The sequence below is a fragment of the Zootoca vivipara genome, chromosome Z1, assembly GCF_965207765.1.
Source record: "Zootoca vivipara chromosome Z1, rZooViv2.hap1.1, whole genome shotgun sequence".
Lineage (NCBI taxonomy): Eukaryota > Metazoa > Chordata > Lepidosauria > Squamata > Lacertidae > Zootoca > Zootoca vivipara.
In genome coordinates, this window is record NC_142583.1 from 60,602,604 (window position 1) to 60,628,969 (window position 26,366).

Below are 26,366 nucleotides of genomic sequence, written 5' to 3' on the forward strand. Positions count from 1 at the left end.
TCAAAGCCAGCTGGCTCCTTTTTCCAGAGTTAAGGGGTTGTGGAACCTGCAGTGCAATGAATGGTACAGTACAGCCCTGAGGCATCTCCTTACTCAGTCTTCATTAAGCAGATTTCTAAGTGTGCGGCTGCACTTATCGTTATGCTCCCAGGCTGTGCAGTAACCGGCAATTCTGCTTAGCCCAGAATTTCAGTATTGAGAGTTCCTGAACCCACAGTTATGGAACAGGAACAGCCAAATACTTTGTGTGTGTGTAAAAGCACGTAAGCCTAAATTAAGCATAACATGTCCCACCAATGGACATTTCTTTCTCTTCCAGCATGTGGTTCACCTGCCACTCAGCTAGTATACAGAGCATATCCTAACCCTTATGCTGAAATAAGAGCCTTGCAAACACCAACCACTTTCCTGCACCCCCAAAAAAGCTGAACACCAGAACATTAAAGTTTCATTCTAGGAGCTATTTTCAATGCCAGGCCTCACTTATAAGGTAAAAAAGGTAAAGGACCCCTGGACGGTTGAGTCCAGTCAAAGGCGACTATGGGGTGTGGTGCTCATCTCACTTTTCAGGCTGAGGGAGCCGGCGTTTGTCCACAGACAGCTTTCTGGGTCATGTGGCCAGCAGGACTAAACCGCTTCTGGCGCAACAGGACACCGTGACGAGTGCCAGAGCGCACGAAAATGCCATTTACCTTCCCGCCGCAGCGGTACCTATTTATCTACTTGCACCGGCGTGCTTTCAAACTGCTAGGTTGGCAGAAGCTGGGACAGAGCAATGGGAGCTCACTCCATCACGTGGATTTGAACCGCAGACCTTCTGATCAGCAAGCCCAAGAGGCTCAGTGGTTTAGACCACGATGCCACCCACAACCCATAGGCCTCACTTATAATTACAGTATGTCATTAAGTAAAGGGGGGCTTCAATCATGTGCAGAGGGTATTTCCCTCCAAGCAGCCAGAAGCTTCCCCAACGTGCTAGGGACAAGAGAGGGTGGGGTTTAAAAATCAAGATGCTTCAGTTTACAAGCAAGCTTGAGTCCTCTCTTCTGACACATTAAGTCCTGCCGGAGACCACCCCAATTCCCCCTGAACTCAGGTCTCCCAAACAAGGAAGTAATAATACTGACCGACTGCCTCCCAAAGCGGCTGAAAAGATTAACAAAGCTAATGATTATACATAGCTCTCCAGTTAAGTCCCCCAGCATGAACTAATGCAGACTCAGCACACTCCATTTCACCAATAGAGGAGGCGGCTGATCCAAGCCCCCCTCGCTTCTGCCGACTCCGAAACGAGGAGGAGGGAGATCTCCAGGGACTTCTAGCCTCCCTCTCTACAAATGGCACTGGATGACCCCCCTCAAAGGATTCAAGTATTTTACATGAAAATGGTTTTTAAACAATGGCTGCATTGTATGCCTCAAGCACGGGTGCTTGGAGGGAAACAAACATTCTTTTCAAGATCTTACGAGGTTTTCTGACCCAGAGATAGATCACTTTGCCCAGGCCTCATTCCGATGTAGAGTAAAGCCCCTCTCTCCTCCCCTTGCCTCTATTGTTTTTGTGGATGAAAGACAGAAATCAGCACACTCTTGTATCAAAATGGTTATTTTATACAGAGACACAAAGGGTGTAAATATGAAGGTATCTGGGGAAATGGGAAGGAACCTAGTTGCAGCCTCATGGACACAGGACACATCTACAGCAGAAGTCTGAATAAAATGTCCACTTTCTTCTCTATAACTAGCCTGCAGCATAGAAACAAAGAATTGTAGAGTTGGAAAGGACCCCAAGGGCTATCCAGTCCAACCCCCTACAATGCAGGAATCCCAGCTAAAGCATCCACAACAGATGGTGACCAAAATTAAATAACAAGTGATGAAGCAGTAACTGATTAATAAACTGAATTACTTGATTAAAATTGTGGAGACTGATTGAGCATTGTCATTACATCTCCATGTCATTTGGACTTTCACCTTAAGGATTCACACCAATTATCTTGCTGGTTTCTCCTCAACTTGGCTGAGCTCCCATCCGATCAGGAAATGGGAAGTCATTTCAGAGCATATATTGAGGGGCTGTATCCAAGCAGTCAAGGTTAATGAAATTTGCAAGCCAACAATATCAGGAGGACCACAGATCAGCCATTATTTACTTGAGGGGCCCCTGTAATGATAGAACAGCCTCTGGAACTTCCTGTTTCTAGTGTAGAGGGGACTGGATTGCATACAACACAAGCGCCTCAGGTACGATCCGGCAAAAAGGAATGTCTTTCTGGATATATGCTCATGGCATTATATCCTAGTCTGAGGGGATATCATAAACCACAGTTTTCCAGTTTGGCTGTCACAGGAAATGGATTTAGGAAACCAGAAAGAAACCTCACTAAAGCCAGGCTTGAGAGAGATATTCCTCTTTTTAGTTTGCCTAAAAATTGCTGGTTAAAGTTAAATTGCTGTTTGTGTATTAAAAGATGAACTTACTTGGTGAGGGTTTGGAAACACACACACACACACACGGTTTCAATAAGCTGCAGCTTGACTTGCATATCCATTCTTGGTTCCTTAACAACAGGCAAAGGATAACTACATTATTTTTGTACTAGCCCCCCAATGCTCTCATGTTATAGTAAGCAAGAAGATGGAAATATGTCACACAGTAGAAAATGTTACCAACTTATTCTTGCTACTGTTTTAATCATCCTTTATTGGCCTTAATAGAAATTTAAAATTCAGACATCACTCTCCCTGCTCTGTATATTTAACAAGGACTAATTATTTAATTAAAAGGCACTCTGGTTTATTTCTTTTTTCCAGTTGTCAATTAAGAGTAGCGCTGCTGTCAATACTTTAAGAGAATCATAGTTTGAAGCACTTTGTAAAAGCTTAGCAGATTTAAATTTTAAATTAAAAAAAAAAGCAGATCTGTCGCATTTGCTGGACATGATCCTTTCTTGAGAGACCAGGCTAAGCATTTCCTTAAATTCATGTCTGACCACCAGGAAAGATGGGTAATAATGGTGCATTGCCTAGACACCTTTATTTATTTCAATGGTAATAATCTGATTTAGTGTTACTTAGGAAATTTAGATACTGTAAAAAATGGGGGGGGGAGACTTTAAGGGGAAAGACTGCATTATCAATAGAGAATTTATTGATGGAAATTTGTTTCACACCAGTTAACACACATGGAACAACAATGCACGAAGGTGTGAGACTCAACCCACAACTAATGCGATACTAATATGGTTTTGTGCATTACGATAAAGGAAGTAGGCGTTTCCAATAACCACAGTCTCAAGTGGTTCTCACAAAAATTTGAAGATAATTGCCTTTAATTACCAGTCATCCCAGACTTTCTCTTCTTGTTCCAGATGCCACTCTCCTTCTGCAAAAACATCACACTCCACTGCCATCCGCCTCCTCCTTATGTGCCCAAGAAGGCACTGAGCTTGCATTTCCCATTCAGAACCCATCCATGTGTCAAAAAAAAAATTCATGATGTGGCATGGTGGTCTGCTATTGGGGGAAGGAAGGGGGAGATTAAAAAATATATAATCTACTGAATGCCCACAAGACCTCTGGTATGAAGAAAATAGCTGTCTGGATCCTAGCTCAGACCATGTAACGCCAACTCTCAGATGAGTTCCTAGGCTAAATCTAAAGGTCTAAGCTACCTGGGATCAGAATATTATGAAGACCATCTGCTCCCTTTATCAGCCTACCCATACATCCAGGGTTATCTTTAGAGGCCTTGCTTCACAGAATCATAGTTAGGAGGCACCCCAAAGATAGTCTAGTAGTCCAACCCTCCCACGTGAGAAACCTCACGGCCTGAGTTATCTTGAGAATTCACATATGTGAGCGTCTCTGCTTGAATTCTGTTGCCTCCCTCTGCCCCAGAGGGCTCCCAAACTGACCTCACAGATGCATACATCTCCATTCCAATTCCTGCAGAAGCATTTCTTCGCACCCGGGAAGGGGTGTGAGGGTGTGTGCATGTGTGCGCAAGAGGTACAACTCCCAGATTCCCACGTGAGAAACCGACATGCTTTGGAGGGCCCTCTCCCAGATGGAATTGTGGATTCTGGATTTACAGCCCTAGTCCATGGTTTGGGGGGGGGGGTGCATTGGTGGATACACCACTGGCCATCCTAATATCCATTTTGGTCCCCTGGGCCACAGAGGGAGGAGAGGAACAATGGAGTGTTGTATCTTTTTAGTGTTGTATCAAACACGGTGAAGCCCACTGAGGCTCTGATAGTTGGAACATACAGAACATGGGTGGGCCTGGGGGCCGGATCCAGCCCAATCACCTTCTAAATCCGGCCTGCAGACAGTACGGGAATCAGCGTGTTTTTACATGAGTAGAATGTGTGTTTTTATTTAAAATGCATCTCTGGGTTTTGTGGGCCATAGGAATTTGTTCATTACCCCCCCTTCAAAATATAGTGCGCCCCCCGCAAAAAACAAGGTCTGAGGGACAGTGGACTGGCCCCCTGCTGAAAAAGTGTGCTGACCCGATATAGAAGCCTTGAACCCTTTCAGGGCAACTAGGAAGGCAATTAACAAGCCCTGTGCTTTAATGAGCAGTGCCTGATTAATATGCCTGCTTCTTTCCATGGAGAAGGGACAACCGCTGTACTTTATTCTGTGAACTGCCCCTGAGATCTTGTGATGAAGAGTAGTATATAAATTTAATAAATAAATAAAATTATAACTGCTGATGGATCTAATGGGTCAACTGTCAAATGAGATATTTTCCTCCATTACCCCATAGCCTCAAGAATATTGGGGTAATTTGTATGCTGCTTTGTCTCACAGGTGCACAGGCAGCAACAAAACCCTTTTTGTATATTCATCTCCTGTTTTATACAGTCTTTATGTTTATAATTGCTTTTTGGGGGGAAATGTTTTTAGCTCTTTATTTACAAATGTAACTGTTTTATATATGTTTTATTGTAAATCGCTTTTGGGTGCCTCACAGGAAGTGATTCATAAATGAAATAAATTATACTAACTCTGAAAACATGCACATGGAGAGTAGATGCTTCTGTCTCACACCGGACAGGCAACAACTAATACACTGTAATGTTATGTATAACTGTAACAAAGTTGCAAGGCTCTTAATAGACAAAATGCTGCTCTCTATTCTACTGTAACAAATTTTACTAATGTTATTGGTTGGTTTTTTAAAAAAAAAAAGTAAAACATTTTTCCTCACTCTACAAGTATTCCAGCTGATCTCCCAACCGTCCAAACTGGCCACCAAACCCCCAATGTTATAAAATTAACCAATCAAACCAAAAGTTAACAATCCTACAGTAGTTCTTAAACTTATCAAAAACAGAGTCCTAATACTGTATTGCTATACAGTAGATAGCATTTCTCTCTACTTCAATAGCCAGCACATAATATTTACAACTTTCTCTTTCTGAATCTTCACCTATTGGTCAACACATGGGACAGGGCCATAGCAGACAACTCCTAGGGGCTGTGGGGGGCTTCGCCCCCCCAATAAAATATTTGAGGGGGCTGCCCTTTCCAAAGTTGATGGGCACTGCCGTTCAAATTGTGTGTGTGCACTGTGTCATGTGATCAGATTATGCAGGGCAGGGCTTACCTGTCCCCCCTCAATATTATATTCAAGTTGGCATCCCTGGACAGGGTCTTCTTTGTTGTGGCACCAACGTTATACAGTTCCCTATTTAGAAAGCTCCACCTTCCATCCTCCTTGTTTAGGTACCACATTTAAGACACTTATTTTGGGGGCCAAAAAAGAAAATGCAAATCACTCTCATTGCTGCTAGTTCCTCTCCCCCGCCCCCGCTGGTCTCTGTTAGATATTCATGCTAAAACCTGAAAAGCTTTATCCATGTTTTATAAATCACAAATGCAGGTGATAAGCTAGCTCACAGCATGTCTAGTTATCATTGGTGCTATATTCTATGAGGGTTTTATTAGCCATTATTGATGTTGCCACAGATTGATTCCTTTGGGAGCATATTAATAATCAACAAATAGTGAGAAAATGCCACCAAAGCTATTATCTGCTTTTGCTGGCATTTGTCCCTTTAGTATTAGGTGAGCAATTTGTTTGGCACCACAGTCCACGGCAAAAAATATTTCATGAGTTGGAGAAGAAAGTATCGCCTTGCCAAAAATCCATTTAGTTAAGCACTGTTTCCAGAAGTGACTGGCTGGGTGCTTCTGGGCATGCAAGTAGATTATGAAAGGTTTTGGCTTTCCTTTCTTCTGCATAGACACATGTAGAAAATGACAGCACTACATAAAAGCAGCGTGGGGGGTTGTACTTAAGGGCCCTGTGGTTCTCCTATTTTTAAAATGACTGGAAATGGAGAAAACTTGAAGGGAGATGTATTAAAGGGGTGAAGGAAAAAGCAAAGTCATATGAACACGATAAAACGTTAATTCCACCTTCATTTGAAACATCGTAAAGCATTCACTCTGCAACCGTTTCAGAGGAATTACCAGAGCAGGCGGCCAGCTGGTAAGCAGAAAAGAAACATCCAATGGCTTTAGAGGGGAAATATATGCAGGTATCTATACTCTTGAGGAAATGATCTGAGCAAAATAGACTCAGCAAAAGATCTCTGGGATTATTGCTACCATAACATAGAGCCATTACGACAATAAATCCACACTGCATTCATTATCAATATTGCTTCCTTCCCTATTAACAGGAAACAGCTTTTTGTCAATATTAACAATGCCTCTTCCAGACAAAGATTAACTTACTGCTTTTTAAAGGGGGGGGGGAGAAACAAGGCATAAAACGGTAAGAGCAGAGAAACCCCGGCATTCTCGTAATGCAGCAAGCAACACAGCTCCAAGACTTCCAGACAAAGTGCACACAGTGGGACCTAGACCAGGCCTCAGTGGAACAGGCAAGGTGTGTTATGAAAGCTTAAGCCAGCCAAGACTAGTTTTCCATGGAATCGTAAGGTGTGCCTTCTTCAGACTGGAAGGCAGCAAATCAGGCAAGGACTTATAGCTTTTGGCCCACAAGCTGCAAGCATTCCCCCCACCCTTTTTTTAAAGTAAAACCAAGAGGCATTGGGGGAGGGAGTTTATAGCTGGATTTCCTTTCCTGAAGTCCTACAATTTCTATGATAATATATAAAGGTAAAGGGACCCCTGACCATTGGGTCCTGTCGTGATCGACTCTGGGGTTGCGGCGCTCATCTTGCGTTATTGGCCGAGGGAGCCGGTGTACAGCTTCCAGGTCATCTGGCCAGCATGACAAAGCCACTTCTGCCAAACCACAGCAGCACACGGAAACGCCGTTTACCTTCCCGCTTGGAGCGGTACCTATTTATCTACTTGCACTTTGACGTGCTTTCGAACAGCTAGGTTGGCAAGAGCTGGGACCAAGCAACGGGAACTCATATAGGATACAGTGGACCCTCCAGATACGAATTTAATTCGTTCTGGGGGTCTGTACTTAACCTGAAAAGTCCGTAACTGGAGGCACTGCTTCTGTGCACATGCGTGGCACGATAGAGCACTTCTGCGCATGCGGCGAAACCCTAAGTATACACTTCTGTGTTCGCCGCATTCGCAACCCGAAAGTTACGTATCCAGAGGGTCCACTGTATCTCTAAGGAAGCTATCAGATGTCACACTCTAGCACTGGAGAACCTCAGGCTGGGGGGGGGGGGCTGTCAAGAAACCATGCCTCCACACAATGGTTTCTGGTTCACAATGCCTCTGGTATCCCTTGCTTGCCTGGGGAGGGGGAGGGATATACATATAGGTGGTTGCAAAGAAACGTCTGGCTTTTGCATGGTTGGAATGTAGCTCACTATACAAAGAAAGAGTCTCATCTGCTGCTTTGCCCCCTTTTTGTCTCTGCCCCCCCCCCCTGCACCAGTGGCATGTGGCCACCAGTGGTGCGTTGCCCATGAGGGAATGCAGCCTCTACAGGCTTAAAAAGGTTCCAGTATGACTGGGGGGAAATATGGGGCAAAGCTATGCTATGCAGATGTAGCAATGGGGCTTTGTAGATGACAGTGCAGAAGAATGAATGGAACTCAGGCATGTTCCGTTTCCAGTGATTCCTACCAAGTGCAACGAGACACTGAAAAATCTTGTTCCCCTTTCTCCGGCAAAAAGAGTTGGAATCATCGAGGTCTGGTTTAGCCAAAGCCACATACATGCCAAATGGGGTGGCACCCAAAATATATAAATTTAAAGGGAAAAAATATTTTAAAATATTAATGCATACAAATAAACGTGATTAGTTTCTTTGAAACTCTTAACAAAGATGAATTAATTGCTGTGGAATTCTTTGCACAAGGAATGAATTCCAGTTGAGGTCAGACAGGCCCCCTCCCTACAGACTCTCTGGCACCTACTGAAGAGATTTTAATTTGCAGTTAGTTTCTATAGTTTTGCCTTTTATTTTTAATATTGTATCTTTACAAACCACTTAGACACTTTGGTAGCTATAGTGTCCACATAAGCAGTATTTAACTGTTTAAATAATTATATTGCTTAGTTTTAGTGAGCTATATTAATTATCCCTTCCACCACCCTACCTCCTCACCTAAAACATTAATTCTAATTCATTTGTAGTAGGCTCAGTAACGAATATCCCTGCTGGATTTTGGGTGCTCTCCTGATTACTGTCATCTTGGTGAGAATCTCTTCTGAACACTTTCCAATACAGTACATGGACACAGACAGCCATAACCTAAGAACATCGGAAGAGCTTTGCAGGATCAGACCAAAGGCCTGCCTAGTCAGCATCCTGTTCTCACAACCGTCAAGCCACTCCTTCACAGCTGATCCATGAAGATCAACTGCAGGGGGGCGGAGGCAGTCATTGCTCAGACCAGTACTTCCGTCAGCTTCGGTGATTCCATCCCTATCGATCAGATGATTGATCTGCTAAGCAGTGAAAGGACTATTCATATTCCCATCATAGTGCTGAGCTGGGCAGAGGCTGGAAGCTCTGCACACTGTCCAAGGTTATGCTAAGGATTCATAGCACTTTGTTCCCCACAGCACTTTTTATTTCTTTCCCAGTGGCAGTGCTGGGACAGCTGGGACATAGAATATTCCAAAATAAAAGTGCTAGATCTGGAAGAGAGGAGGGAGGATGACGTACTTTCCTTCCCAAAAACGAGACTCAAGCCAGAACACCATCACACCATCTCCACTTGCCACAAATGTAGTCCAGCCCACTGCCAGCCAAAGCAATCTGGCAAATGTATGTTTTGCCTGAAGGATGGCATCCTTTAGATTACAGCAACATCTTTTCTAAAGGTCCAGAACCTCCTGAAATTTGGGAGAATGTGTGGGAAACAATCAACTATCTATACATTGGCAAAGAACAGGTTTCAAGAGTATCCTGCAAGTTAGCAGCTGATGTACCAGATATCAACAACAACCTGTGTCGACTAAGAAGGAGGGGCTACTTCCCCTCTGGACATGCCTGGCTTTGCTTTTTGATACAGGTAGGTAGCTGTGTTGGTCTGAGTCGAAGCAAAATAGAAAAATTCCTTCAACTTAGTTGGTCTTTAAGGTGCTACTGAAGGAATTTTTCTATTTTGCTTTTTGATGTCACAGAAAGCAGCTTTAGATCAGTCAGCTGAATGATGATTGAGCTCTGAAGTAATACAAAATAAATTAAAGCATATATTGCTTTTGAATGGCACGCCATAGATGCAGGTAGGCAAGTTGAATGCTTTCGGAACCATTGGATGGGACAGAGAATACTAGTTACCCATGACATGTCACCTAGAGAAAAATAATCCGCATGACCTTTTGATGTGGGATAGTCTCCATAAGTAGACCTTAGTGGGGTAACAGCTGGCTTATTAATCTCTTGATGTGCCTCCAAAAAGAGTTAGCTGCAATGGTATTCAGCACCCCAGAGTCTGCAGCTTGTTTCTTCTAGACTCCACGAGAGGGGAAATCCAGGAATCTTTCACCAGCAGCTTCAAAAATGCACTTTCGTGCATTTACTCAATGCACAATGTGTTCTAACAGCAAGCATATAAAAACAATCACATGGTGACGTAATGCCAAGAACTTTTCATAACCAGAATGAATGAGGGGGAAAAGATAATCAAAATCCTACTAGGTACTATAGAAAATATTTTAGTTCTCAGAGCAACAATACAAAGGCACTAAATAGAGTTGAAGAAATCAACACTACAACCTTTCAAGGCCCTCAGTTTTTAAAGCTCTCAGTTACTCACAAAGTAGGTCTGAACTAATTTTGTGCACATTTCGAGCAGGGTGTGATACTTAGCCGCAAGTGGCTAGACAAATAAAAATAAAAATTTAAAAAAATCTCCCAGAGCAAAGGCTGCATTTTCAAACTGAAACAAAACTGCATGCATTTTACTTAACTGCCAGTAGAAGACAAAACTCCTTAGGGATAGGAAATAAAGTGAATAATTGATAAAGCATCATTTTGTTTATCAAGTAAAAGAAAGACCTATAAGTGGGGAGGATGAAAACAAACTAGGCACATATAAATCTGCCAGATGATGATTAAATATTCTCACTGTATTGATATCCTGAAAAGGTAAAAAAAAAATACAGTGAGCACTAACTAGGGTTTAAGTAAACACAGAATTAACTGTAACTAATTAGCCCATTAGCAAGGCATCTCCAGAAGCCATTAGTCTAGTACAGCAGTTATTAGACTTTATGGCCTTTCCACAGGCCTGCAATCCACACCCAGCAAGCACCTTCAAAAATCCAGGAGGTCTACTGCTGATGCCTCCCGCTGCAACCATGGCTTCCAAGTGCCAGGATGCCATTTTAATTTCCCACAATGCCCCAATGTAGTATTGGCTATGAGACATTGTGGAAAAGTTCACACTGGACACGGGCTAGATTTTATCATTTGAACCTTTCTTGAATTGAAAGTTGGAGGGTGGTATTGGGGGAGATTCCATGTTCAGGCAAAACCTGGCGCAACACGGGTTATTTCTCTACAGTGTAAGGGGCATCTGTGTCAAGGAGTTGGAAGTACATAGGCCCAAGAGATTCTTACCAGAACCAGACTTTTCCTGTGATGTAACAAGTCTTGGGATGCACTTGGGGAAACTTCTGAATAGGTCTTGTTGTCTTTAAAACGGATCCCATTTTTATTTTACTAAAATCAGACTATAGTATTTCATTATGGTTTGCCCCACAGGTGCCACATGTTATCAATGCATCACTAACCTAATTATGAATAGTTTTAGAATTTATCTGCAATGGAATAAAAATCACATAGGCCCCCTTCAGCCCTCCACCTCCAAAAGCCCAACCTAAAACAAAAACAGCAACTTGAAAGTTAATACTAGCAGTCACTATCTTGCCCCACACGCACACTTTCAGAAGAAGGTCACACAAGCATTACTTCAGAAGCCACAAGATCACAGCAACTTTGCAAGACGTTAAATGCAAATATTTTCCATCTCAATTAAAGCAAGCTCGCAGATAATAAAACAAAAACAAAAACAAACATTTCAGGCTAAGAAAACCGCAGCTTATGAGTAACTCTGAAACTGTTAAGCTTCAAGAGCATTTCGCCTTGGAAGGATTTAATCGCTCCAGAGTTTTAGTTTGTGTAAACTAAAAAGCAAGCGTGCCAATATAAAAGAGAGAGAAAAAGAAAAAAGTTTTCCATGCTGCTTGCATAATGATTCAGCAGTTATTATTTTTATGGGTAAGGCAGGTTCCCCTGCCTAGCCAGGTATAGTACCTTCTGCCACAAGAGACTTAGAAGCTTGCATATATATATGTACGTATTTCGTTCCTGGAGCTTTTAGGAAACGGTGCCAACGGAATCCAGGACTGCTGACGCCAAGGAAAACGGCTACAAGCCTGTCAATTATCTATCAAACTCTTTGCAAAGGAAGGCTGGGAAGAGGAGGAGGAGGAGGAGGAGGAGGCGTGCGGCTGCCTCAGCCCCGTAAGCCATCCTTGTTTACGAGTCACCTATGCAGGGAGGTCACCGGTACCTGTTTGCTTAAGCAAGGCAGCCCACAGAAGAGGAAGTCCCTTCCATGGCTATTTGTAAACAGCACTGGAAGGACGACACCTGGCTGCCGCTTCCACCAGCTCGACAACCTGCTTGGCAGCCCACCTCGCCCTTTAAACGCCCACCCCACCCCACCCAATTTCCACAGCTGCTATGGCCAATTTTGTATTTGTGCGGGGAGGAGAGGGAGGGGCCACTTACCTCCGTGAACATGTCTTACTGCCTTCCTACATGGCAGGAGAGGTTTCCTGTTTTCATACATTCCCTTGTCAGCTGTAATCAGTGTCAATAAGGTTAGCGTCTTTTGTGCTAGCGGCTGGAGTGGCGGCCCTGACAGGAAAAGAACTTTTTTAATCTCTTCCCTCACACTGAGCCATGCGAAGCCAGCGAGCGCTCCCAGGCATAACTCCCTTGGCTCCTCTCCTAAAAAACGCTCCCTCAAGTGCGCGGTTGCTAAGCAATATCTGCTGCGCTGTGTGTGTGTGCGCGCGTGAGTGCGCACCCCCAACACACACACACACCTTCTCCGCCGCTCCTCTTCCTAACGTTTGAAATTGGCAACATCTGTCCCTTTGACGGTTCTGACTTGTGCAAAGGACCGTGTGCGGAGTTCTTTTTTTCTTAAAAAATAGAAGCAGAGGAGAAGCCCACGCTGTTTCATCTGGCCTCCTCTTAATGGCTGGTTTTGTTAATATTTCATTTCCAGTTTTAAAACAAAAGCAGCGGCCGCTGCGCCCAGAGGAAGATCAAGGAGGGAAAAGCAAAGCCCCGTAAAGTCCAGTGGGAATCGCTGACAAAAGCACATACAGCAAAGTAGTTTGTTTATTTTTCTTTGCTCGCTCTTTCTGGCTGGGGTTTGTTTATTTAAAGACGACTTTTTCCACACACACACTCTCTCTCTCTTTGTCAACTTTTCTATTGCTACCCCAGATAAATAAGTAGCTGTATAAATAAAGTAGCTACAAGCGACTACAATAAATATATCAATAGCACCGGTTTTCGTTTACTGTATTAAGCTCAGAGGCTTGTTTTTGTTTTTAAAAGGGTCCACAGCAACTGATTCTCCTTAAAAAATAAAAATGTTGTGTCCGTGTGTGGTTATGTCAGTGTGTGTGTGTGTGTGTGTGTGTGCGCACACACACACACACACACACACACATACATACACACCACACATGACAAGAATGAAAAAGGGAGCTTTTTGGTTGCTGTGGGTTTTTTGGGGTTTTGTTTTGTTTTGTTTTGTTACATTGTCAGAATACCTTTTCATGCTGGAATTTAGACATCAATCATGAGGAAGTATTGCATTTTATACATGCCCATCTCACCTCAAAACCGAAACATGAACCAACAGAGAAACAGGAGCTCTGCCACTGTTTTGCTGTATTCCATGTTAAAAATTATCCTTTTTATGATTTCTATTTTTTTTTATTAAAAAAAAATGGATCGAGAGCTTAAGCTCTACAGGTGTATAAAAAGCAAAGAGGGGAAGCCTCACTTCTAGTGTCCCTACTACCACCTGAAGATCTATTTTAGAGTTGGGGTAAACAACTGAGATGTCCCCTGACCAAATCAGGCATACCAAGAGGGAGAATATGTTGCTTTCTTACATACACACAGAAAACAGCTGGCGGCCTCTTTTCAAAATGGCCCTCAAGGAAAATTAGTGGCTCTAACCAGAGATCTAGAGTCAATAGGTGTTGTGGGGGTATCAGCCTGTTGTGTGTACAATAGGTTGGATTTCGCATTTCCAAGTAAGGTGGAGCAAGGTTAATCGAAAGTAGCTAATTAATTAAAACATAGTAGGAAAGGGAGGTTTGGAGGCATGTTGAAGAGCTGGATTTCGCTCACACTGTTTGCACTATGCATCAACACTAAAAAAGACACCTCGTGATTTTAGCCATTAAAAAAAGGAAAGAAAGAAAAAAGCACGATAAGGGCGCTTATTAACAATATGAGTAGTCCCAGTGTTGGCTAACAGTTTGATAATATGTTACAGCACACCAGGCTAAATCCAATTCAAAGAAGCACACAATTTATTTCCTCAGTGGCCTTATATGTGGCTACCTTTGCGATGAATTGAGGCACTGAAATAACATTGCTCTACCAGCTTGAAAATAGTGGTCTGAAATAATATATTAAAAAATGTTTAAATGCTTCCTCAAAACCATTTTCCCTACCCAATACCCACATATATATTTATGTTTATAAAGAGAGTCCTGTGGCACCTTAAAAACCAACACATTTTAGTACTTAAAGTTGCCACAAAAATGTACGAATTGGTGGCAAGTTCACATAGGCAGCGCTTGTTATTAACCATTTCTGGCTAGGTATGCAATTACACAGAAAAATACACAGTGGGAACTGGCATTAAATCACCACAAATGTGCACCCCCAAATTACTATTGGCAGTACTTTCTGCCTATGACAGTGAGCACACAGTGTTGGCCTAACCAAACATTATGGAGAATTCTGCAATATACCGTATAATAACCAGCAAAACTTCAAATTCCCGAAATGACACCAAACAGAGGTTCTGTGATAAAGAACTAGAAACTGGGTTAATGTCATAAGCTTTTCAGCAAAGGATTTACCGGTAACCACCCTGCAAGTGTTTAGAACTTTAATAATACAAGTGGAATCTACAACAAAATGTTGCAGTGTGAAGAGCTCCTATTCATGAACTCTCCTAGTCCCGCCCTCACACCTTGAGACATCTAACGTCCTACAGGTTGTTCTTTGTGAGGGGCAGAGCCCCACCCCACCCCATTTTTATACTTCTTCCAAGTACCGGTATGCGAATTTATTTATTTGTTACTCATGGGTGGACAGGGCCAGAAGCAAAAGTGGGTGGCGCAATGGATTTGAAACAATGGGTTTGATGCTTCCCTTTGTACACTAAGCTACATTCCAGGCATGCAGAAGTCAGGTTTTCCCCCCCTGAAATCAATCTCTCCATCCTGACAAGCAAGTGGCATTGTCAACATTCAAGGACCCATTTCAGAAAGGCTTAAGCACAAAATGAGGGTATGGAGCAAAGCCATTGAAAGATGTGGCTTGCAAGAGAGCCTCACAAGCTAGACCAGGCATCCCCAAACTGCAACCCTCCAGATGTTTTGGCCTACAACTCCCATAATCCCTAGCTAACAGGACCAGTGGTCAGGGATGATGGGAATTGTAGTCCAAAACATCTGGAGGGCCAAAGTTTGGGGATGCCTGGGCTAGACAGAGAGGCTTGGAGGGCCTCATTCACTCCCTGGCCCAAGGTTTCCTCCTCCCTCCATGCTACCACACTGGTTCTTGATATAACCGATTCAATCCAGCATTGTTGTCTCAATACCACAGTTTGATCTGAGAAGAATTACACTGGAAGTATCAGTTCTCAGTTCTCATGCCACCTTGCCTTCTTCTGTGGTCTGCTACACAAGGCAAAAGGGGCAAGGATCAGCTGCAAGCACTCTTGCAGAAGAGCAATACTGCGCTATTCATGCTCTTTCAGAGCAATGCATTTGATTCTGCGGCAGCACAACGCTGCACCGTGGTCTCCCACTAAGACTAAGAGGAACAGCAGAGCAGGATGGGAGAGCTGGCAGAAATCTCCAAGCGCAAGTCAAGCAGTAGATACCAACATAGTTCATCATCACTTCCACATGTTCTGGCAAATTTATTTGGATGCAGGACGTGTATTGTTGTATTTTGTATGTGTGTGTGCGTGCGTGCGTACAAACATACATTAAAATCTTAGTTTATAGGCGGGTTTTTTTTTTGTTTTTTTTACAGAAGACCTCAGAGCGGCATGGAAAGATGTTAAGAACACAGAGCATAAGTTAAAAAGGAGGAAACTTTAAACCATGGGTAGGCAAACTAAGGCCCGGGGGCAGGATCTGGCCCAATCGCCTTCTAAATCCAGCCCGCGGATGGTCAGCATATTTTTACATGAGTAGAATGTGTCCTTTTACTTAAAATGCGTATCTGGGTTATTTGTGGGGCATAGGAATTCGTTCATTTATTTTTTTCAAAATATAGACTGCCCCCCCCACAAGGCCCCCTGCTGAAAGTTTGCTGACCCCTGTCTTAAAACTAACCCTTCTTTCCCGTCTCCCAGAAAATACAGTGGGACCTCGACTTACGAGCTCCTCGACATCCGGCGTTTTCGACTTACGAGCGGAAAAAGTGGCCGCACGCTTACGATTTTCTCGACCTCCGAACGGAAAACCCGCTCGCGGCTAGATGCGGTTTCCTCGACTTACGAGTTTTTCCATTTCCAATGCGTTCCTATGGGGAACCGCTTTTCCTGTGGGAAACTCGACTTACGAAGTTTTCGACCTACGAGTGTGCATTCGGAACGGATTAAATTCGTAAGTCGAGGTCCCACTGTACGGCTTATCCACAGAAAATGCAACGGAAGTCAGCCACTTCACATTACCTATGGTCTGTCTGTCTGTCTGTCTGTCTCTCTCCCCCACCCCTTTTTTTCTCCCCCCCCCCGGCAATCCAATGCTAGCTCAGTGCTAGGCTGCTGCTGGTGCTCTGCAAGGCTTCTACATCACAACTGAATTTCTCAACTCAAGGTAAGGCTCTCCCCTCTTTTGTCCCTTCAACTTGAAGCATCCTGCAACCCACTCCTCCTGCCTCAGGGGCCAGGTGCACAGAATGCTAATTCCAGTTTGTGTCAAGGTTAGCCAGTGGAGAAGAGGGCCCCTGAATATTTCAGGTTAAGTTATTGGGGGAGGGGGAGAGAGAGAGAGAGAAGGGGGAACCTTGCCTTTCAGCAAATGTACCAGCCCAGATGTCATTGCCCACCAGAGAGCAGCAGTGGCCAAACACCACGCCGGCATGGTGCAGGAGGGAAAGAGTATAATGCTCTCTTTGCATGGCTCAAGCAGGATTGCACCCCTTGTCAATAAAGGAAAAACAGAGACCTTAGTGGCACTGCTGAAAACCTTGTGGCAGGGGGTATTTAAATACCCTCATATTATCCCGATTTCAAAGTGGGGGTTTTCCCCACACACAATCTGCCATTGAAATTTTTTTATTAAAAAAAACCCCTGTAAAAATGGATTACCAAACAGGGTGCAAGCGAAAAACAGACTAAAGCAGCTAAATGTCTGGTCTCACTTTAGAAGCTCGAGGACTAGATGCTGCTGTATTTCTGGGCACTGTTCTTCGCTCTCTCTCCCCGGCCAAACCTCTCCCTCCCTCCATTGTGTGCGACATCCCTGCCTTGTTGGAAGCTGTTTGCCTCTCATCTGCTCCTAAGTATTGCTCAAGTTTTTCCTGCTGGTTCTTGCTTATCCTCTCTTCTTTCATGTCTGTGCAAATTCCATCAAATCACGGAACGATCAACAGCTTCTCATTAGTAATTCTAACCTATCACTTTCGGCAAGCTGTGCCCCATAAAATAAAGGCCAAGTAAAATAACAGGAGGCTTTTTTTATGTTCTCTTTCTCCTACCTGGGGTTTGCCAGATGTTCTCAATTTAAAGGGCTGCATGTATTCAGAAAGATTACTACTCTGCACAAAGGGTGTCTCTCATCTCAAAACATCTGATTACTGACAGCACTCAAGAAAGCAGTATGGCAGGTTAAGAACATCTCTCTCTCCTTCTCCCTCTCTTTTACTTTTATCTGGGCTATATTTGCACTCACACTCTCAGCTTCTAAGAACATCATCGGCTTATCAGCATGATTATCCTTGAACCAGAATGCACACTTCATTCTGCTTCAACAGTCAGGGACCACAGAGCCAGTCTAGCCAGAGTTTAGTATGACAATAATAGTATGACATTTTGAGGCTCTTGTGCTCCATATAAGGAGTTTGGAAGCTTTTAACTTCCACTTTTACTTAACCACCAACAAACTGTTGTTACTGTTGAATCTATGGCTTCTTTGAAACAAGCCAACTTGAAAGGAGGGCTTCGCATCATGCTAAGCTATGGTTACATAATGACTATATAATGTTTAATGTCTGCATTAGGATGTCACACTAAACTGTGGTTAGGGTAACTTCCTAACACAGCCATTGTACTCGCTATGGGAGTGTACTTGAATGGCAGCATGCAGTATTATCATGTTATGTTAATGAAATGCATGCTTTACAAAATGGGGAGATGTTGTGTTGTTGTTGTTTTAAAAAAGGGCTCCCATTCCCCTCTTTGAAGATTTAAAACAATGATTGAAAAGCCACTCAACCCTGCTCGCTACAAATGCCACCTCATGCTGAAACTTCCAGCTGCTGGTTTTGAAGTCCATGGAAGCATTATTAAATGTTGATAAGCCACAGCCTTCAGCACAGCTGTGTTACATGCAAAACTGCAAAGGACTCACTTTGGATCGAAGAAATGCAACATGGATGCTTAATAAAGCACGATTACTAAACACTCTTTAAAAAGCAAAATATATTTCAAACTCCTTGCTTGGCCTGCATGCAACATGGTCTTCTGCAGAGAAGCAGGTTTCTGCCCTCCAGCCGACAACAACTTCTGGCGAAAGACTCCCCAGACAGAAACTGGAAGGCAGTCTGTCCTAGCTCTACTATGGGCTCATTAGGTGGCCAAGGGTAAGCCACCCACTCAATACGCTTCACCTCTAATCTGAAAGACTAGAACGGCAGTGCTCCTACTGACATAGGATTACTGTGAGAGCAAGCACACACAAATAAAGATTGGGAAATAAGTAAATAATCCAGGAAGCAAAAGAGCGGGGATGGCCATTGCTGTGCAGCTCCCCTGTCTGAGGAACATGTGACTTTTCACTTTGAAGAGCAACTTCCAAACACCATATAGAATTAAGGAAAAGCCCTCTAAATGTAGGTAGTTAAGAAGGGTCCCCCCTCTCTCCCACTCTGAGTCCTCCTTGCAATGTTTCAAAATTCAAAGCACTCCATGGCAAATTGGGCCGTTTTGTGGACCCCAAATGTGGTCACTCTTTGGTCATCAGCTCACCAGTCAGAATAATTCCAAAATGAGGCAGGCAGTCTTTCCAGTTCTAAATATAGGGCTTCACATGAAACAGCACCCTTGTGATGGGTCATTCATAGATGAGCAGGTGTGGGCAAGTTCACACCCATACACTGCAAATTAAATATCTATTTTAACCGGTGGGTTTTTTTTTAAGGGTGAATGCCACTGCATAGCTTCTTGAATACTGCAAGTTAGAGACAAGAGAATTTGGAACAGCAGAAAGGCTTGTGTATAGATTTAGCACTAGTACGAAGTGAGTCATAGCATAGCTATCCACTGAGGATTAATTGACTCTGTAGTAAAGCTGATTCCTCTGTTCAAATGGAAAGGGCTGAACTTGTCAGTGTTGCCGTAAGCAGATGCCGTCAACAATTAAATTCACAGCTGCAGGTGGCAGCACACAAACCTCAAAAACTCAGTGAGTCTATCATCGTTTTGATGAAAGTGATGTCGAAGGCAAGCACTGGGGAAGAACGGTAGCTATCAAAAAGAGGGGGGAACAAAACTCTCAAATGAGTTTAGAACCCAAATGCAGTAAAACTCCAAATCATACACCAGCATCATTCATAAGCTATTATCTGGGCAGTAAAGCAACAGAGGCCTTCTCAATTATGGCGTCCACGCCTAGGAGTTTAGTAGACCGTCTCTGTAGTTGGCATTCCATCAGCAACTGAAAGCATTTTGGCTCGGGCAAGTTTTTTTGTTTGACCACAGTTTTGAGTTTATCTGGCTCTGCATTGTTCTCCGTTTTTATTCTGTAATTTTTTTTTTACGCTGCTTTAGCAGCTTGTTTTTATTATGATGCTTTTAATTTGCTACGTTTGCTGCTTCGGGTGGTTTAATTCTTGAATCAGAAAGCTGAGTTTATACAGTTATCTAAACAAACTCACACGCATAAAAACCAAGAACAGAAATATTTAGCCTTGTAGCAATAAACATTCATGCAGGTTCTCCCCCCCCCCCTTGGTTCTTGGCTCCTCTTAACAATTTCACTCTGGATTAATCAATACATAATAATTCCAACCACCTGATTGTGGTATCTGTCAGTTATTATTGGTTACCAAAATTGCCCCCTCCCCCAACAAACAAACACAGGCAATAAAAGCCAACACCCACACACAAAACAACACCTGAATCCATATCACTTTTGTCTAAAGTCTATCCTTGGACTGCTTTCAACAAGCCTGCACAACAAGGTGCTTAACAGCTGTTGAACAAGGCCTGCTACACTTTCCCAATTCTGGCAGGCATAATTGAAAGAGGCGGCATACACCTCAGATCTACCCAACCCCCTTTGCCATTACCTTCCCCCTGTCTGAAAGGTCTAACAAAGTACTTTTTAAGATGAGGCAGAAGACGCAAACATTCAAATTCCCCGGGCCTTTCCTACACATCCCAAAATCAGTCCCAGAAAGGATGCACAGAAAGCTTCAGATTCTCGCTGGGAATTCTGGGAGTTTGCAGTCCCAGTTCCTAATGGCAAGATATGCTATTGCCAGGAACTTGAAGCACCAGCTGCTGGTGTCTCCACCTATCCCAACATTTTTGGGTCCTTGAGCTAGGGGGAAGTAGCAGCTGCAGAGGGGTGTTGGAGTGTTTGCCTGAACGGTTTTTTCCCCCAAATGCTTTGTTCCACTTTTGCTGTGAATGGGAGGGCAATTGTCCATTCCTAGCATTGAGTAGCTTCTCAGCCCACAATATTCTATTAAAAGCTGGCTTCTCTACAGCAAGTCCAGCTTTAATGATTGTACCGTATATTGGTTAAACCTAATTATTATTATTATTATTATTATGGATCGCCCTAAACCAAAATAAGTAAGTATGAATAAATCACTTTACTGTACCAAAGTAAAACCAAAAACAAAAAGCAGCAATTCCACTAACCTCAGTCGCTTCAACGGGTATTTTCAATTTGGGCAAGCTGGGCAAGTTGGGCTTGACATTTGCTTTCACGTTTGCTATTTTCCCGTAGGATTGTTCGTGGTATTCCTCAGGAAGCGGCTTGAGCTCCGGCGACTCGTCCGGAGCTTGATCTTGACCATCCATTGGCCTCACGTAGGCAGTCGGTTTCTGCTGTATTGCACTGGTTTTTGAAGACAACGACGCGGGGAAAGTCTGGGAGGAAGGCTGGGCAGCGACGGCTACAGGAGCATTCAAGCTGTCCTGGGTTTCATTCTCACGGGTTCCAGCCACCAGCTCCAGAGAAGGGGAGCTATTCTGCCCGTGATTTTTGTTGATGCTGCCAAGAGGCCTGGAATTGACACGTTGGCTGGAATGTAGAGGTGACAAGGGTGCTACGGGGGAAGACAACGAGGACAGCAAGGGAGAAAGTTCCAAAAGGGAGGGCTGCAGCTTGCGGGCTTCTTCAATGCATCTTTCATTCTTCTTCTGGCTTCTGCTGTTCTGGCCTTCTTGAGTCTTGCGGCTCTGCTCTTGACTTCGCCTCTGGTTGCTGGGCAGCCCACTGCTTTGCGAGGCCAGTTCTATCCTTGAGTGAATTTTCGGGTGGTGCAGAGAGCTGCCCGCAGGGGGAGCACCTGAAGCAATGGGTCCCACTGGCTTGCGGTGATGGCTACCGTTCTGGAATGAGGCAGGTACCACGCTGCTGGTCTTTTCAGGCAAGAGTGGGCGATCTGGCTTGCGCTGAGGGATCAGAGACATGACGCTTGTGGGGATCCCTATGAAATCTTGCTGAGACTTGATGGCGATAAGCTCCTTCATCTCTTCGTAATTGCCAAACATCTTCTGAATCCGGCTGGATAGCTCATCTGCTTTGTTGTTCTGAAACAGGGAGGAAACAACCGCCAAATGGAAGAGGTGAAATTAAACCATTCCCACCCACCCCCCTCAGTTCACTAAGGATGTCCTCATTCCTTAGCAGATTTTGCTGCTATGAAATGAGAGAACCAAGGTCACAGGCAGGCATTTCTGCTTATGTGGTGCTAACCAAAAGGTGAATTGAAGAGTGTGGGACAATACAGGTAGCGCGATACCTATAATCGCAATAAAATATTATGTACAGTTTTTTTAAAAAACTAAGTGTCCGTTGTCCAAGTTTTTTTCTTTTAAAGTCATGCCCCTGCTTTTATACTCAAATCACCACATCACTGAAAAGCTGGAGCTCTCTTACAGCTAGAGTGAGACTGCTAGCCCAGCATTTTCTGGTAGCAACTCCCCAGTAAAACACACAGAGGTCTTGCTAAGCCCTGCAACATGAGTCCTTTAAAGCAGAAAAGCCAGGCATTGAATCTGGGATCTTCTGCACTCAAAGCACATGGTCTCACATTGTGCTGTGGGCCCTCTCGGGTTCACTTCTTGCTGATCAATTACTAACTGCACATTTTTATTTACATCCCCACAAGCAAAAGAGGCTTGCTTCTGAAAGAAAGCTGAAGGTATAGAGATAGGGTCTGTGGTTTCCTTGATTTGGCAAGAATGCCACAGGCTTCTACAGCCACTGCCCTGGAGACAGCAGAAACGCATTAGGCAGGGAAAAAGAGACCAAAGACTCAATCTGTAAATGCAACAACTCCCTGCTGTAAATCCTGTTGTGCAATGTGAGATGTGCAGATACCTTGTAAGGTTCTCCAAAGAGAGGGATATCAGCAGGGAATGATTCTTTCTCCTGGTGAGCTTCCTGATTCCTCCTCTCTTTTGCTTGGATGCGGAGCAAATTTCTCTCTTCATTGTACAAGCTGTAGGCAGAGAGAGAGAAAGAGGGGAAATTACTACCTAGGCTATGCCTCTGCAATTAACAAAGTACCTCCTCAAGCCAATAAGGGCTTTCTAGAATTGCAAAAGGTAGGTAGGTAATTAAACTAAGCAGGGACCTTGCGCTCAGTAGTTAAGCAGACAACATAGTTGGGACAGACAACACAGCACATAGATACATGCCTGCAGGCATGCTGGGGAGACTCAAGGAAAGCAAGACATGCTTGCATAAAAAGTCTGAACAAGAAAATACTCTAGCAAACCTTTTGTATACCAAAAAAAAACTTTTCCAAGGTCCACACATAACTGTTTGATGTGGCCTTTATAGAAGTACTGCAGAGGTGGCTCACACACCCTAGTCATCATGTTCTTTAGACACTGCATGGAACAAGAGATTAGGGACAGGCAGCTCTCATTTGCCTTGTTTCTTGGCTTGCAGAGGAGTAACTCTGCAGATAAGAAGCCCTTGCTGTTAAAAAGTAGTTGTTTACCAGAGCTATAGATGGGCTTAGTCCTTCGCATAATCTGTGTGACACAGCTCGCCAGAGGAGGAGGGAGGGGGAGCTGAAAGAATAATAAGCTATGCAATGGGGGGCACTGATGTGACACCTCCCAAAACCCAAACAGCTGCCTTTATAGAGATTTCATCAGGCCTTTTAAAAATGCATTATCTCAGAGATCACCATGAGGTTGAAGCACACACAGTTCATTACAGCCAAAATGACCCCAATCGTCAAGTGGCGCTCCAACCTTTCCTTAAATGCTTCAAATTACGAGGTTTCCACAGCCTCCCTGGACAGGTCTGTTCCACTTGCTAATTGTTCTCATGCATGGAAGGATTTATTTCCCCAGTGTCTACCTTCCCATAGGGATCCTGGGAACGTGCTCTGTCCGAAGCCCTAGAAAACCACTCGCTGTCAGTCAGTGTAGTAGACAAGAGCTAAATGGAACAATGGTCTGACTCAGTGTAAGACAGCTTCGTATGTTGCCTATAGACATGCCTGAGAAACAGCAAGGGCCACCCTTGCCTGCCCACTTAAGTCCATTATTTCTTGTCCCATCTTGACACACACACACACACACTGCTGCCGCCCCCGCCTGTCCCCCACCAGCCCTCTTCTCGCTGAGATCGTGAAAACTGCAGCAAATCCATTTTCCCAAGAAAAAGAAGCCACTTTTTGGCTTTCACGCTTGGACTGAAATTTGGGGGTGTTATTACACACAGCCATGCACTGGGAACAAGGGAAAGAAACCACTGTATTTTCAAATACTTTACGTGTAAGAAAGCTCATGGAAAAGGCCGCGCAATGTTGATTTGTTCGGAACAACCTCTATGTGTGAACCAGAGCCTCTAAAACAACTGTTATTATTCTCTTATCAACACAAAGCTGAGAAGGCAGATGTGCATTGCCAGAGGACAACAGTGTTATGTAAAATATCTGGCAATGCATCTGTACCTTTCTTCTGCCTTGCATACCCCAGCCGTTAATGCAATTCAGCAGAAAATGCTTCCACAACGGTCCCATTCATTTCAGGGGGTTTGAAGCAGGCGTTCTTGGGAGGCTGGGGCTGCTCTGCTGTCAGTCCTTAAAGGTTTGTCTCCCCAAGCGGCCACCACAATTTGAATCATCTCCTGCACCTCTCTGTTTGGGGATTTGCACAACGAGTTTCAACAAAATTCCTGGATTATTTTCCCTTCAGGTAACACACAGACAGGGGCTTACCAGCTCCGTTGAAATAAAAACATTATTCTTCCACCAAAAAGTGGCTTATTTTAAATTAAAATGTTATTCCCACCATTCTTCTAGCTAGCCCTCGGGGAGATGCCCCACCTAACAATGCAGTGAAGTAGACGTTAAGGCTGCCAAGCCTATGCAAGTCTCATAGAATCTATGGAAGTTGCTCTTGGGCAGACCGAGGGACAGTGAATGGGCCTGGGTCACCCTAGAAGCTTTCTGGATGAACAGAGATTTGAACCTGCATCTTCCTGGTCTAAGTCTAAGTCTTCACTCAGTAGGCCACACTGCCTCTCAAGTTATCACTGTTTTTAAAGGTATCAGCCTGAGTTTCTGCCTTGGAGGTCTTTGGAGATTAAGAAGCTGGGTACACAGAACAGGACCAACTCACTGGCTGAAACCAGGTTCTGAAATTCCCTATATTGGGAGACCCATTAAGTTACCCCAACCCCAGATTTCCAATGTGGTGTTAAAGTCTTTGTTTGCTTTTGTTTTGAAGGGGGAGGGGGGAGTTTGTTTTATTTGTGAAGACACTTTCCTGCATGTTCCTTGGGAAAATGGCAAAGCAGGGGTTTGCTTCTTGGACTGGTAGATATATTGCTTGTGTGGGTAAGCGGTGGGTATCTCATTCATGTAAAAAAGGTAAAGGACCCCTGGACGGTTAAGTCCAGTCAAAGGAGACTATGGGGTTGTGGTGCTAATCTCACTTCCAGGCCAAGGGAGCCGGCGTTTGTCCACAGACAGCTTTCCAGGTGAAGTGGCCTGCATGAACTAAACCGTTTCTGGTATAACAGGACACTGTGACGGAAACCAGAACACACGGAAACACCGTTTAGTTTCCTGCCGCAGTGGTACCTACTGGCATACTTTCTAACTGCTAGGTTGGCAGGAGCTGGGACCGAGCCACGGGAGCTCACCCCATTGCGGGGATTCGAACCTCCGACCTTCTGATTGGCAAGCCCAAGAGGCTCAGTGGTTTAGACCACAGCGCCACCCACGCTCATTCATGTATCACATTTTGATCCCTGTCTTCTTCTAGCACTCTGGCTGATGGCTCAAGCCCCCTAACCACTCTATAAATTATGTTAGGTTGGGGAAAAAGAAAGACCCAGTGATCCTCTTAGGGCACAGGTCATCTACCTTTTTATACCAACCGCCCACAAATGCATCTTTCTTGACGGTAAAATTTCCTTCCAGTGCTCGATGGAAGGAGGATTCAGCTTGTGCCGTAGAACCCCCTACCGCCCACCTAGAACCCTGAAACACCCACTAGTGGGCGGTAGGGAACAGGTTGACAACCCCCATCTTAGGGGCTCCAAATTTGAGCCTCTGTTCCCCAGACCTACATCCAGCTTTCTATGCATGGCACCAAACTGGCTCACAAGAAATGTGTATCACATTATAGACTTCTCAGCATCATTCCAATTTTAGCATATGTGGAGCCGGAGCAAACACAGAGCTATGCCTGCCTACGGCCACCGGAAGGATGAAATTCAACTCTCCAAACCCACGGTGAAAGTCAACAAAACTGGAGTCTGCTTAAGAATGTCAGGCATTTTGAATTAATATTCAAGCACACGGAAATGTTGCCTTGTGGGAAAGGCATGTTGCTTGTTTTCGTTGGGAGGCACCCCCACGACCGTAACTCGGATGAATGACTTGTTTCACAGCACAAGCAGTGAAACCATACAAAAGTGTTACTGTGGGGTGGAAGTGAAATATACCGCGTGTTAAGAGTGGTGGTTTGTGTGGGCCAACTCACTTGCTCCTGAGGAGCCATGATGACGTAATAAGGGAAAGCTAACAAAAAGGGCCTTTACACCTGGTTTTCAATCGGGGAAACGTAACAGTAATTTAACAAAGGTGGTGCTTACAGGAGTGTACCTGCTCAGGTTGAAACCTCAGCTTCCCTCTTAGCATCACAAATTGACAATGTTGCACTGAGAGCAGAA

At 44.2% G+C, this 26,366-nt stretch overlaps 1 protein-coding gene across 9 annotated transcripts in view; it reads right to left on the reverse strand.

Moving 5' to 3' along the window:
* AFF1 (ALF transcription elongation factor 1) overlaps window positions 1-26,366 on the reverse strand; it is a 147,595-nt gene that overhangs the window by 58,159 nt on the left and 63,070 nt on the right. For 8 of the 9 annotated variants that reach the window (XM_088660545.1, XM_060278426.2, XM_060278425.2 and 5 more), the window contains 2 exons: window positions 22,542-22,662; window positions 20,852-21,748 (listed from right to left, as the gene is read on the reverse strand). The exons of the other annotated variant lie outside the window; for it this stretch is intronic. In XM_088660545.1, the coding sequence (XP_088516671.1) occupies window positions 20,852-21,748; window positions 22,542-22,662 (1,018 nt within the window). The remainder of the gene's footprint in view (window positions 1-20,851; window positions 21,749-22,541; window positions 22,663-26,366) is intronic. 9 annotated transcript variants of the gene reach the window in all.